At 44.4% G+C, this 13975-nt stretch overlaps 1 protein-coding gene across 2 annotated transcripts in view; it reads right to left on the bottom strand.

The window, feature by feature from the left end:
- TM6SF1 (transmembrane 6 superfamily member 1) overlaps nt 1–13975 on the bottom strand; it is a 106826-nt gene that overhangs the window by 58975 nt on the left and 33876 nt on the right. For both annotated transcript variants that reach the window (XM_040414059.1, XM_040414060.1), the window contains exons 2-3: nt 13633–13736; nt 10494–10591 (exon numbers count right to left, since the gene is read on the bottom strand). In XM_040414059.1, coding sequence (XP_040269993.1) covers nt 10494–10591; nt 13633–13736 — 202 coding nt within the window. The remainder of the gene's footprint in view (nt 1–10493; nt 10592–13632; nt 13737–13975) is intronic.

Here is a 13975-nt window from a genome sequence, read left to right as displayed (position 1 = left end):
GGCCGTGTATTGCAAATGCGGTCCAAAATAAGGCCACGGAGTGCACACGGTCGTGTAAAAGAGGCCTAAATGGCAACTTCTCACACATTCACTTGGAGTCATAGAACAGCTGTCAGGACCTCACACTAGAGATCTGCACAAACTATCTTTCTTCTACTGTCATTGTATATTTTTAAAGGGTTTTTCCGAGACTTTTCTACTATTCTCTGGGTACAGTAGGTCATCAGTATCTGATCGGTGGTGGCCCGACACCTAGGACAACCACTGATCAGCTGTTTGAGAATGCACCAGTGCTTGTGGCCTCCTCACAGCTTAGCCTACTGCGAGCACCAGTGCCCTCTCAAGCAACTAATCGGCGGGGGTCCCTTGTATCGAACCTCACTGATCAGATACAGATGACCTATCCATCGGTATAAAAGTCTGGGAAAACCCCTTCAAGGCTGGGTTCACAAATGCCTGATTTGCCACAATTATAAAAACTTGGAGTGCACGCTCCCGGCCATGCTCTGTATCCCCCGTGTGTGCAGCAGCCTCTGCCCTCCTTACAGGAGGCTGCTGGACATTAGTTCCTATGGGAACTATGGCAGGTCTCCATAGGAACACAGTAATATTCTCATAGACGCTAATGCATTGGAGTCTATAAGAGAAGCAAACTAATGATTGCTGGTTATAGTTTCCTAAAGGAACTATAAAAAAAAAGTGTTAAAAAAATAAAAAGCGCAGAAAATCCACAGCTAATCAGTCACTTGTGAACCCAACTTAAAGGGCTTTTCCAGGAGTTCAGTACTGGTGACCTAAGCCTCATTCACACGTCAGTGTTTTGGTCGGTGATTTCCATCAGTGATTGTGAGCCAAAACTAGAATTGTGGCCTCCACAGACAGAAGGTATAAGGGCTCATGCACACTGGCTGTTCCGGCAACGGCCAGGCAACGGTTGTGGTGCATGAGCCCTAAGGGAAAGATCTGCACCTGGTTTTGGCTCAAAATCACTGATGGAAATCACTGACCAAACACTGACGTGTGAATGAGGCCTAATTCTCAAAATAGGTTATCAATATCAGATCAATGGGGGTTTGACTCCTGGCATCCCCACCAGTAAGCTGTTCTAAGAGGCTGCGGCTCTCTGGTGAGCCATGAAGAATTCAGCAAAAACTGAATAATATAACCACTATAACTAGTAATCTGCAGAACGTATTTTCCATTTTGTATTCAGACTTTAAATAAAAAAATATACAAATCCATAAAGAGCTTTATTTTCTGGATCAGAAGGAACTAAATAATAAAAGCTGCTAGGTGGATTAAAATATTTCTTATAGAAGAAGAAAATTAAATCGCCACAAACTAAGTTACACAAGCACATATGGTATACAGTAGCTTTTGAAAGGACTTGTGTATGTATTAAGCCGTGCTTAGGTTGCTATGAGCACATGGAATAGATTAATTCATAAGGCTTATACATGATTGAATCATAGAAATGTTTATTAACTTGTAGCAAGATGGAGACAACTGCAAAAGCCTTGTTCCTTTTCATGAGGGAAGTTGGTCTCTATCTCATACCCTTCAAATGATGGAAATCATTGTCTATCTAATCGACTTTCATACTTCCAGTTACAGATTTTTATGCAAGCCACATGCTCAATAAATGGAAAAGTGATACTAAATTGGGAGGGGTAATATTTGGTAGAAACTGCATGATGTGCAGTAAGCGAATGACCCTTAGTAGACCCAGGGCCGGTTCTAGGTGAAATGGGGCCCTGGGGCGGAAAACAATAAGGGCCCCCCCCTCCCACATGACACTTGCTGACTTTAACGTCCCGTATTGTAAACAAATGCAAGTGGCAAAGCAACATGCACGGGTGAGATGGTGCCTGGGATGGATCCGATCCAGTTTAATCAACCAACCTACCAGACTGGGATGGATCATGATCCAGTTTAATCAACCAACCAGTTACTGGTAGGTTGGTTGATTAAACTGGATCGGATCCATCCATCCCAGGCACCATCTCACCCGTCCCAGTGCCAGTATACTAGCCCGCCCTGGTTCTGTTTGGACAGTTGGACTTGAGAAATGTGCATTGGGGGGGGGGGGGGGGGGCAGTTACTGGTAGTACCAGTAACTGCCCCCCCCCCCCCAAATGCACATTTCTCCAGTCCAACTGACTCCAAACAGAACCAGGGCGGGCTAGTACACTGGCACGGGTGAGATGGTGCCTGGGATGGATCCGATCCAGTTTAATCAACCAACCTACCAGACTGGGATGGATCACGATCCAGTTTAATCAACCAACCAGTTACTGGTAGGTTGGTTGATTAAACTGGATTAGATCCATCCATCCCAGGCACCATCTCACCCGTCCCAGTGCCAGTATACTAGCCCGCCCTGGTTCTGTTTGGACAGTTGAACTGGAGAAATGTGCATTTAGGGGGGGGGGGGGGGGTTACTTGTGGTACCAGTAACTGCCCCCCCCCCCCCCCCCCAAACGCACATTTCTCCAGTCCAACTGACTCCAAAACGGGCTAGTAGTACACTGGGATGGCCCGGACGGGTGAGATGGTGCCGGACTAAGTAAGTCAGTGAGTGGGAAACACTGGGAATGGATGGATGGATCATGGATCCGATCCAGTTTCATTAAAAACAACAAAACAATGTAACCATGTAAACAATGAATTATGAACCTACCAGACTGGAACTTGGCTGGGGGCTGGCTGCCTTCTGACTGTGGGCGGCGGGCCTTCCCTGGCGCTGCTGGCAGAGTGTCAGACTGGGCTCTCTGGGCTGGGCTGTGGCTGGCTGCCAAATGCCAATGGTATCCGCTTGCTTAGCTAGTTGCTCCTTGCCTCAATGCCATTGCCATTGTCTCCTGCTCCTTAACAAATCCTCTGGCTCCAAGTTTTCTGCTTTGGGCCTGGGGGGGGGGGGGGGGGGGGAGCCTGTGGCAATGTACATCAGCCAGACGCAAAAGTGTCTGCCTGTGCCAGGCACAGTCAGCGGCCGCCGGCGCCCGGCGGGGGGCCCCTCCACACTTGACTCCAGAGTCCAGTCGGTCCGGACACTCCAGTCTCCAGCCCAGTTAGTTTAATTTATTAATTACATTACTGCCGGCTGCCGCGCGGCGCCGGCCCGTCTCTCCAGAGTCTAGACACTGTCTGTGACACCAAGACAAGAGAATCAATTATTCAATTATAGATAATATAATAGACTAAAGTTGCGGCCGGGCCGGCGCTAGGGGCCGGGGGCCCCTAAGTAGTGGGGGCCCGGGGGCAATTGCCCCCCTTGCCTCTATGGTAGCGCCGGCCCTGAGTAGACCTAATACATAACACAGTTGGAAATGTGTTACTATTGTTGTACAATATATTATTTTATGATATGGCAAAAACGGCACAATGATACATGTGGCATGATAAATTTGGCACAATTTATAAGACATAATACAAATTTCTCTCTTGCTTACGCCACCAGATGCTCCCTGTGTTTTAGGCAGGGCGGTGTCACTACCAGAGCTTTGGGACGTTCTCACAGCTCTGTTTCTCCACCCCTGTGATGATGTCACTACTAGAGCTGGGAGGAGTTCTCACTGCTCTGTTTACTTTTGGTTTCCTTCCTCCCAGCTGTTCCTCATGCGTTTGATTTCCCTCTCTTTATATCACCCCTCCTCCTATTGTAGGGCGTGGATTATAGTTCTCATTTCAGTTGTAGCTCTTGCTTTAGTATCTTCACTTGTAGCTATCAGTTCACTGGACCTGTGTTCTGCTGCAGCAAGCACTCCGGATATTGCCAGCTGTCCTTGGATCCGTCTTCTCTGCGGCTGCAACACCTTCAGCTAAGTGTACAGACATTGTTGTGTACCTGATTATTTTATGACTGGATCTGAGGTGGCCACGGTTCCCTCCATATACTGAGTAGGGCACCGGTGGCCGTGCCCCTTCCACTACTGTAGGGGTTACAGTGGTCATCAGTCTTAGGCACGTGGGCATGCCTCGTTCCGCCATTTGGATCCAGGCATGTGCTTTAGCAGCATAGGGAGAGCTTTGAGGGTCGGACAGGGGTCACCCTTTATCCTCCCTAGTTTGGGTCCGGTCAGTAGCTCTTTTACTGTGTATACTATTGTTGCTCTCATACAGCCGTGACATTATAATCCACCCAAAACCGTCCTTTTTTGACATGGATCCGCTTTCTGGCCTGGTTGACCGCATGCAGGGTCTTTCTTTGGAAGTAGCGGATCTCCGTCAATCTATGACTCAGCTTCAAGCATTGGGCTCTGCTCCGGCTCATGGAGTCTGTTGCGAGCCAAAGGTCTCACTTCCGGAAACGTTCTCTAGGGGCAGTGAGAATTTTGTTCGCTTCAGAGAGGCATGCAAACTCCATTTTTGCTTGTGAGACGTGCGCTCGCGCTAAGGTCCCTCGTTCACAGCCTTCAGGTTCCCTTCTCCCGTTACCCATACCTTCCCGTCCTTGGACACACCTGTCCATGGACTTTATCACGGATCTTCCTCGTTCCTCGGGGAAGTCGGTGATCCTGGTGGTGGTGGACCGTTTTAGCAAGATGGCTCATTTCGTACCTTTCCCTGGTTTACCCAATGCTAAAACGTTGGCGCAAGCTTTTGTCGACCATATTGTTCAATTGCACGGCATTCCCTCTGATATTGTTTCCGATAGAGGCACGCAGTTTGTGTCCAGGTTCTGGAAGGCTTTCTGTTCTCGCCTGGGGGTTCGGCTGTCCTTCTCTTCTGCTTTTCACCCGCAGTCGAATGGTCAGACTGAGCGCCTCAATCAGAATCTGGAGACATATTTGCGCTGTTTTGTGGCAGAGAACCAGGAGGATTGGTGTTCATTTCTCCCTCTTGCTGAGTTTGCTCTGAACAACCGTCGTCAGGAATCTTCTGATAAGTCAGCATTTTTTGGTGCATATGGGTTCCATCCGCAGTTTAGGACATTCTCGGGAGGGGCTCTTTCTGGTTTACCTGAGGAGGAGAGATTTTCCTCGTCTTTGTCTACCATTTGGCAAAAGATTCAGAGTAATCTTAAAAAGATGAGTGAGAGGTATAGGCGTGTGGCTGATAAGAGACGTGTGCCTGGTCCGGACCTGAATGTGGGTGATCTGGTGTGGTTGTCTACAAGAAACATTAAACTGAAGGTTCCCTCCTGGAAATTGGGTCCCAAGTTTATTGGGCCTTATAAAATCTTGTCAGTCATCAATCCGGTTGCCTTCCGTCTTGATCTTCCACGGGTTTGGAAGATACATAATGTATTTCACAGATCTCTCTTAAAACCATATGTCCAGCCCACGGTACCCTCCTCTTTGCCTCCTCCTCCGATTTTGGTTGATGGCAATCTGGAGTTTGAGGTTTCCAGAATTGTGGACTCTCGCATTGTCCGCGGTTCTCTTCAGTACCTTGTTCATTGGAAGGGTTATGGTCCTGAGGAGAGGATGTGGGTTCCGGTGTCGGACATTAAAGCCACTCGCCTCATCAGGGCATTTCATAGGGCTCATCCTGAGAAGGTGGGTCCTGGGTGTCCGGAGTCCACCCGTAGAGGGGGGGTACTGTCACTACCAGAGCTTTGGGACGTTCTCACAGCTCTGTTTCTCCACCCCTGTTATGATGTCACTACTAGAGCTGGGAGGAGTTCTCACTGCTCTGTTTACTTTTGGTTTCCTTCCTCCCAGCTGTTCCTCATGCGTTTGATTTCCCTCTCTTTATATCACCCCTCCTCCTATTGTAGGGCGTGGATTATAGTTCTCATTTCAGTTGTAGCTCTTGCTTTAGTATCTTCACTTGTAGCTATCAGTTCACTGGACCTGTGTTCTGCTGCAGCAAGCACTCCGGAAATTGCCAGCTGTCCTTGGATCCGTCTTCTCTGCGGCTGCAACACCTTCAGCTAAGTGTACAGACATTGTTGTGTACCTGATTATTTTCTGACTGGATCTGAGGTGGCCACGGTTCCCTCCATATACTGAGTAGGGCACCGGTGGCCGTGCCGCTTCCACTATTGTAGGGGTTACAGTGGTCATCAGTCTTAGGCACGTGGGCATGCCTCGTTCCGCCATTTGGATCCGGGCATGTGCTTTAGCAGCATAGGGAGAGCTTTGAGGGTCGGACAGGGGTCACCCTTTATCCTCCCTAGTTTGGGTCCGGTCAGTAGCTCTTTTACTGTGTACACTATTGTTGCTCTCATACAGCCGTGACAGGCGGACTGAGAACTTAAAGTGGCCCTGGAAAAAATACTAAAAGTGGCCCCATTTTGTAGTTGGGTCCAAATTTATTGAAGGCAGGGCCAGCAATACCATATTGTGGCACATTATACCACCCCAACAGAGCTAAATACCACAGTCCATCACAAAATACTGCCACTAACAGCACAAAATACATGCCCAAAAACTTCCACTGGCCGGCCGTGAGGAGGGCTCAGGCAGCCCAGTGGGCATCGGCCCACCAGGAAATTTTCCTGTAAGGTCTATGGCCAATCCGCCCCTGGTTTTAGGAATAGTATGACACTGGTAGGGTACAACCACAAGGTCAGGTTTCCTTATGCAGTTTTGGAAGCCAAAATAAGGAGTGGATCATAAAAGGATGGAAGGTATTAACATCTTAACACAACATCATGTACATGATCAGCGTTAAGGGGATGTAAGCCCACAAGCTGATCTCCCTCTATATGCGGCAGGTGCCAGCTGTATAACACAGCATATACCCACCACCAGTGATTGGGATCTGAGATGAATTTGATCATAGTTACTTAACTCCTCGGATGCCATAGTCAATAGCAACCGTGGCATCCGAGTGGTTATACAGAGGAAGGGAGCTCGCGCTGTCCTCCGAAAGGAGAACCTGTGGTGAAATCACAGGGCTCCGAGCCATTGCTATGGCAGCCTGGGGCCTTGTGAAGACTCCCAGGCCTGTCATAGTAAGCTGCCTGTTAAACAGTGCCTGCAGTATGGCTAGATAGGCAGCCAGTAGAAATCCTATGGACTAAGAAGATCGCATCTTCAAGTCCCCTAAAGAGGACTAAAAATGACAGTAATTTTTTTTTTAATAAAAAAATAACTCAACAATAAATAACTAAACATAATTAGCATCACTGCGTCTGAAAATGTACAAACTAATAAAATATAAAAATAATATTCCCTGCATGTTTAATGCCATAAAGATTTTTTTAAAAGATGTGAAATTTGCCTTTTGCCCTTCATAATTTTTTTTTTTATAAAAGTCATATATACCCCAAAACAGGAACAATAAAAACTATAACTCGCTACTCAAAACGCAGCTTTGAAGACACGCAAAAGTATGGGTGTCAGAATATGGCAATGCAAAATGTTTTTTAATGCAAGGTTTTTCTTTTTTAGAGGGGTAAAAAATAATAAAACTATATAGATTTGGTATTTCCATAATCGCACTGACCTGCACATTATCTTTAGAACACAGTGAACGTTATAAAAACGAAACTCGAAAACTCATGACATCATTGCCCCACATTTTCCAATACAGGCCCTCAAATGGAAACGTGAATGGAAACATTTTAAAGTTATGGTTCTTGGAAGGCAGGTAGGAAAAAACTAAAATGCATGCTCAGTAGGTATCTACACTGCTTAGGAGGCAGCAAGAGATCCACTGCGCATGCGCAGAGAACCATGACACTGCCATGAGAAGACAGTGCCAGACAAGATGTTTGGCATTGTCAATCTAGGGGAAGGGGGTAGTGGCCAAAATTGTGAGGTGTTACACTGGTGCTCTGAGGTCTCTGGCTGGCTGAACCCTACCCGGTAGTATGCCTGGTTTAATAGGGTTAATCATGCTGACTTTTAGGCTGGTCAGATTTATAAAACGAGTCAGATTTATGAAAATGTCTAAAAGAAACATTGCCTGTGATTGGTTGCTAAGGGCAACAAAGCCAGGCTTTGAACACAATCATAAGTTTCCCCCAAAGTTTTGTTAAAGAGTAAGTAAACTTTTATAATAATTATTTTTTATAATTTTTTTCAAAACTTTTTATTGAAGAATATCGATAATACATAGCTAGGTCTGTAATTTACATTTGACACTGTTAAAAGGTCATACAATGAAAAGATTGTATAGACATTATTTTGCATCATTATATTGCAATAACAAATTATTTAAAACCTTAACAGGAAAGTTATGGTAGGAAAGGTGGGGGGGAGGGTGATTAGGTAGGTAGTTAGCTTATCTTTTGTTGTCCTTAAAGCGCTAGAGGGAGCCATAAGCGAAATTTCTAAAGGTCTTCCAGGGTATCCAAATTGATAGAAACCCTTTTATTTTTCTCAATTCCCATCCTGCTATCGGTTCTAACCTAAATAAACTGTCACATTTTATCAACCACTGTGAGTGTGTTGGGGGCTCCCTAAATTGCCACTTGGTAGCAACTAAGACCCTGGCAGCAGCCAATAGGAGAGAGATCAAAGTCTTCATTTGTCTAGTACAATTGACCTCTCTTAATAGACCTAGCAGGCAGCTTTTGGCTGTAGATGTTATTTTAGTCTTGCTGATATTCGTGAGGGTTGTACATATTTGTCGCCAATAAGCAGTTATTTCCAGACTTTGCCACCATATATGGAGAAACAAGCCTGTTTCTTTTTGGCATCTCCAACATCTTGGGTCACATTCCGGAAACAAGGAGTTGAGTTTTTGTGGCGTATAATACCATCTTGTAATTATTTTATATAGATTCTCCTGCAATTTTACACATTGTGATACTTTTGGGGTGGATGATGAGAGACATTTTATTTCTGTTTGAAAATGTAGTGTTTACCGTAATTCTTTCTCCCATTGCTGAATAAAAGTATATGTCCCGGGTCTGATCTGGGAGATCAAACTAGCATATAATTTTTATAATAATTTTTAAAATGTTGTCCCTAATCCCCTAAATGAAAATTTTCTAATATACTTTATTTATAAATTTTCAATTTTTACTGTACTTTTACATCCCTAAAGTGCACCATTCAGTGTGCGCTTAAAACTCTGTTCTCCCTACACTGTGACAGCTCAGCGGTGTACGGAGTACTCATTTTATGAATGGGGCCGCAGCAGCACAGGGAGAACGAGCAGGAGCACTCATTGCTGCTCCTGCCCGTGCTCCCCGGACAATTACGTACTCCCTGCGATGCTGCGGCCCCATTCATAAAATGAGTACTCTGTACTCCGTACACCGCTGAGCTGTCAGCAGTGTAGGGAGAACAGATTTTTATGCGCACACTGAATGGTGCACTTTAGGGATATAAAAGTACAGTAAAGACAGAAAATTAATAAATAAAGTATATCAGAAAAATGTTATTTATTGGATTAGGGACAACATATCAAAAAGTATTATAAAAGTTTAGTTACTCTTTAAAACCACCACTTTTTCATGGTGTATTTCTTTGGCTAAAAATGCTATGGCCAGACATTAACCTCTTGACAGCGCGGCCTTTATTGGGAGCGTTGATGAACTCTTTCTTCTGTTCCCAACATGTGAAAAAAGCGCCCTAGGGGGACGCTCAATGCAGAAATTATCACAGCTTCCATTGCAGTCAGTGGTAACTGTATACATTCCTATGCACTCTACTTCTAGTGGTGGTAGAAGACAGACAGATTTGTAATGTATTATGTGAAGGGAGCTTATGTGGGAAATTTAGCAATCTGTTCATTCCAGATGTGTGGTGTACCTAGAGTAAGCGCTCATTCAGCTGCATGTATCCATTTTTTACGGTCTGCAAATTGCGGATCTGCAAAACACGGATATTGGCCGTGTGCATTCCGCATTTTGCGGAACGGAATGGCCAGCCCTGTGATAGAAATGCCTATTGTTGTCCGCAATTGCAGACAAGAATAGGACATGTTCTATCGTTTTTGCCAGGCCATGAAACGGACGTACACATCTTTTGCGGCCCCATTAAAATGAATGGGTCTGCATCCATTACTCAAAATTGCGTAGCGGATGCTGGCACAAACATATGGTCATCTGATTGAGCCCTATTATAGTGTTCAGACACAAAAGTGGTTAAGGCTGAATTTTACTTTTTTTGGTGCATTTTTTCCAATTAGAATTTCTCCTGCTTTATAAACATACATTCTTCAGAATTCTGGGGAATTGTGCCTTGAGTTCCACATTCCCTGGTAGTATAATGCATGCGTACTGGCTGTTTCAGGGGGCCCATACTAAATTTTGCTATTGGACCTATGAGATCTGTGTAGGCTCCTAGCTGGTTGTATGCCGTTTTTATAGGGTAAACTGGATGTGGATGGGCAAGGTTGTACCCATACGTGCTGCCTTCAAACATTGAGGAAAGAAAAATTTCAGGTAGGAACAAATTTTGTAAATTTCTTCAAACATAATTCATATTGCTAGTGAAAAATAAAAACTTAACAGTGCTCTTATATCCTCCTCTACAGGACCTATACCGAGTATTTCTCTTCAAATCTCCATTTATGTTGTCGTAATAATGTGCACACTCAATCCATACATTGGTAAAGCAATTTGTAGGTAGAGTTGCTGGTATTACCTCTTTTAAATACAGAGTCATAAATCCGTCTATAATTCCATCCTGTTCAAGGCCAATGATAAGACACACCACACTGGTGAACGCAAATACTGCATATACTGCAAGGAAAAAAATCCAGACAATTTATTTTTTAGCAAGCAGTGTTACCCCACAGCACAGTCAGAAAAAATAGTTGTCTGGGTGCATCTAACAATCATTCCCTTTTTATGTAAATAAAGCATAAAATTCTATTCAAGTTATTCAACGTTCTAATATATTTCTGTTTTTAATACAGACATCCTCAGGACAAGATTCCTGGAGAGAGGATATCCTGACGATGTTCTGAGGAAAGCTTACCATAGGGCTACTATAACTGCACGTACTGTTTTAATTCCACATCATTTTCAAGAACTCTGCTTTCTATCAGTGAAAGGGAATATTCTTATTTTTATATTCAGGATGACCATCATAACTACCTAATACCTGGTACAGAGGATTGTTGGATCCCGCCTAGGTATTCTCGGTCATTTAAAAACATAAATTGATGGCGAAAAGCTTCCGTGGATTTTGGTGCAAATTTCATAGTGATTCGTAAAAATGTCATCCACTTTTCTTCAACTCAGCTACGTGTGGACGTAGCCCAAATCTCTCTACTGTCCTCAGAGTTTACCACAATGCAGAGAAGTTAAAATAGATCAACCCCCACTTGGGACTGTTTAGGATACAATTGTAGGAAATCCTTTAGCAGTGAGAAATTCAGTTTTTCATTGTTTTTAGCCTCTGTTTATATTCACTGGCAAGCAGATACACTGAAAACACTGATGAATTAAGAAATATTAGAAAGGTACAGTAGGTTTAAAATGATAAAACATTATTTTAATAAACCTGGAAAACTTTTACATAGAAACTTCAAGCTTGGAAATGGAAGTTCAGGCTTCTGGGAAAGTGAAGTATTACAAAGCTTAGATATTTGAATGTACTACTGACATATGCAAATCAATAAATATAAGTACACTAACTTTCCGTATGTGGAGAAAAGAATATTACTGCCAGAAGGCTCACAGCAGCATGTCACAGTGTGCATAAATAAATGGACACCAGGCTGGGCACTATATCACCATGTCAGGGAGTGGAGCTTGCCATTTTCTGTTCTGGTGACATGGTGGCTGGAAATATAACTAGGTGCCATGAAGTGACGGACAATATGATCGAGCAGCTGATCATAGTGTACTTCATATGACAGCGTGCACCAGTTGTAGTACTGGAGCATACTACAACTTTACACTTCAGTGCACCAGGTAAGGCCAGTTTTACACAAGCATATTACAGGCTTATTTTTTGCTCATCGTTGAGTGCCCTAGTCCGACTACAGTCATAGACCCTATCGTTGGCCAGGTCACAAAGATTACGGAAAGCACACTTGTATGTTATACAGATGAAAAAATGTGTCTGTAATACACTTGTGTAAATGCTGGCCTAAAGGCTTTTGATTCTAAAGTAGTATTCCTATTTGGCTATTTCTGGCATAGCCACAGGATATGGCAAATACCTCATACAGTAGGTGCAAGATCTGCACCTATCTTAAGAACAGGGGCTCATCTTCTGGATAGGTCATCAGTATCTGATCAGTGGCGATCTGACACTGTGGACCCCCGCCGATCAGCTGTTCGAGAATGCACCAGCGCTCACAGAAGCGCTGTGACTTTCTATCAGCTCACCAAGTACAGAGCTGTACATTGTATAGCGGCTGTGCTTGGTAACGCAGTTCAATGGGACTGAGATGCGCCTAGGCTATATGACTGACGAACGTGACGTCACATGACCTAGGCAAAGCTACAAGAAGGCCTCAGCGCTACTGTTGGACCCCCAGCGATCAGATACTGATGATCTATCCTGAGGATAGGTCATCCATATATAAGTCTCAGAAAATCCCTTTAATTTAAACCTCTGCTCTTTTTAGGTGTTGGAGTCATGTTGGCAGTCCTACTCAGTGAATGACACCCTATCCTGTATGCTTCATCATGCAGAGTTAGATGTCAGTCACTGAGTGGCACCACGCGCATGACTGCTAAGCGTATCTCCCTCGGTCTAACTGCTCAGATTAAGGCCCCTTTCACACGAGCGAGTTTTCTGCGCGGGCGCAATGCGTGACGTGAAAAACGCAGCATGTTCTATATTCCATATTTTTCACGCAGCCCTGGCCCCATAGAAGTGAATGGGGCTTCAGTGAAAAACTGGTTGCCAAGAGATGTTGTTTGTAAACCTTCAGTTTTTTATCACGCGCGTGAAAAACGCATTGCACCCACGAAGAAAAGAATGAACGCAATCGCAGACAAGACTAAAGACTCTTTCACACGAGCGGATGCCGTGCGGGTATTCCGCTGCGTAAAAGAATGCCAAGCCCCGTTCCGGACAGTAGAGACACGGAGCATTAACATGATTGATAATGCTCTGTGCCTCTGTGACCTTTTTACTACAAAATCACGGTAACAACTTTATCTCACTGGGATTTTGTAGTAAAAAGATCACAGAGAGGCACAGAGCATTATCAATCATGTTAATTCTCCATGTCTCTGCTGTCCGGAACGGGGCTTGGCATTCTTTTACACAGCGGATTACCCGCACGGAATCTGCTTGTGTGAAAGAGCCCTAACTGAACTTGCTTGCAAAATCGTGCGAGTTTCACTGAACGCACCCTGAACGCATCCGGAGCCAATCCGTCACGCTTGTGTGAAAGAGGCCTAACCACGGCATCTGAGGGGATATACTGTATGACTGGGATCAGAGTCATCTCTGATCCCAGTCAATGTGGCTGGGTGTCTGCTGTATTACATAGCCAGCACCTGATATGTATGGAGCAGGGTTCTGCCTGATCAATACATTTAAAGCACACCAAAGGAGTACAGTTACGTCTTGGTGTATATAACGGTTAATACTCCACACACTTGTATGGAAAAACTGTAGGGGCAGTGGAGAAGGGATAACTACTATTAAAATATGGGATTAATTCAACCTGGGTTTTATTTGTTAAGCTCTTCTTAACTACACCTGCAAATCCAGATCCACAGCATATCCACTACATGTGAATATAACCTTAGGGACAAGGGCTTTTCATTCTAGGCATAAAGAATTTATGAAAATGCTGCAAGTAAATGCATACCATAGAACAAAGGATCTCTGGGTGGTTTCGGAATCACTAGCAGACGGGATAATAACGTTATCATCATCAAGACCATTCCGCTAGCAACCGCAACAGGCCAAAAACTGAAAAACAGAAAGCAATTTATATTACTTTTTGATTAAACATAATTAAAGGGCTATTTTTTTTTTTTTAGGAACTAAAAAAGGGCCAGAAAGGGTTAAAAAAAATTAGGCACCACTTAGCCAATTACTGGTCACAGTGATAACCTCCTTAGGGCTCATGCCCATGAACGTAAGGGCTCCGTGTCTGCAATGCACGGGCACCGACCACAGGGCAGCCTTATGCGGATCGCGGACCCATT

This window comes from Bufo bufo, chromosome 1 (genome assembly GCF_905171765.1).
Source record: "Bufo bufo chromosome 1, aBufBuf1.1, whole genome shotgun sequence".
In the NCBI taxonomy this organism is placed as follows: Eukaryota; Metazoa; Chordata; class Amphibia; order Anura; family Bufonidae; genus Bufo; species Bufo bufo.
This window is presented reverse-complemented; position numbering and strand designations above follow the sequence as displayed.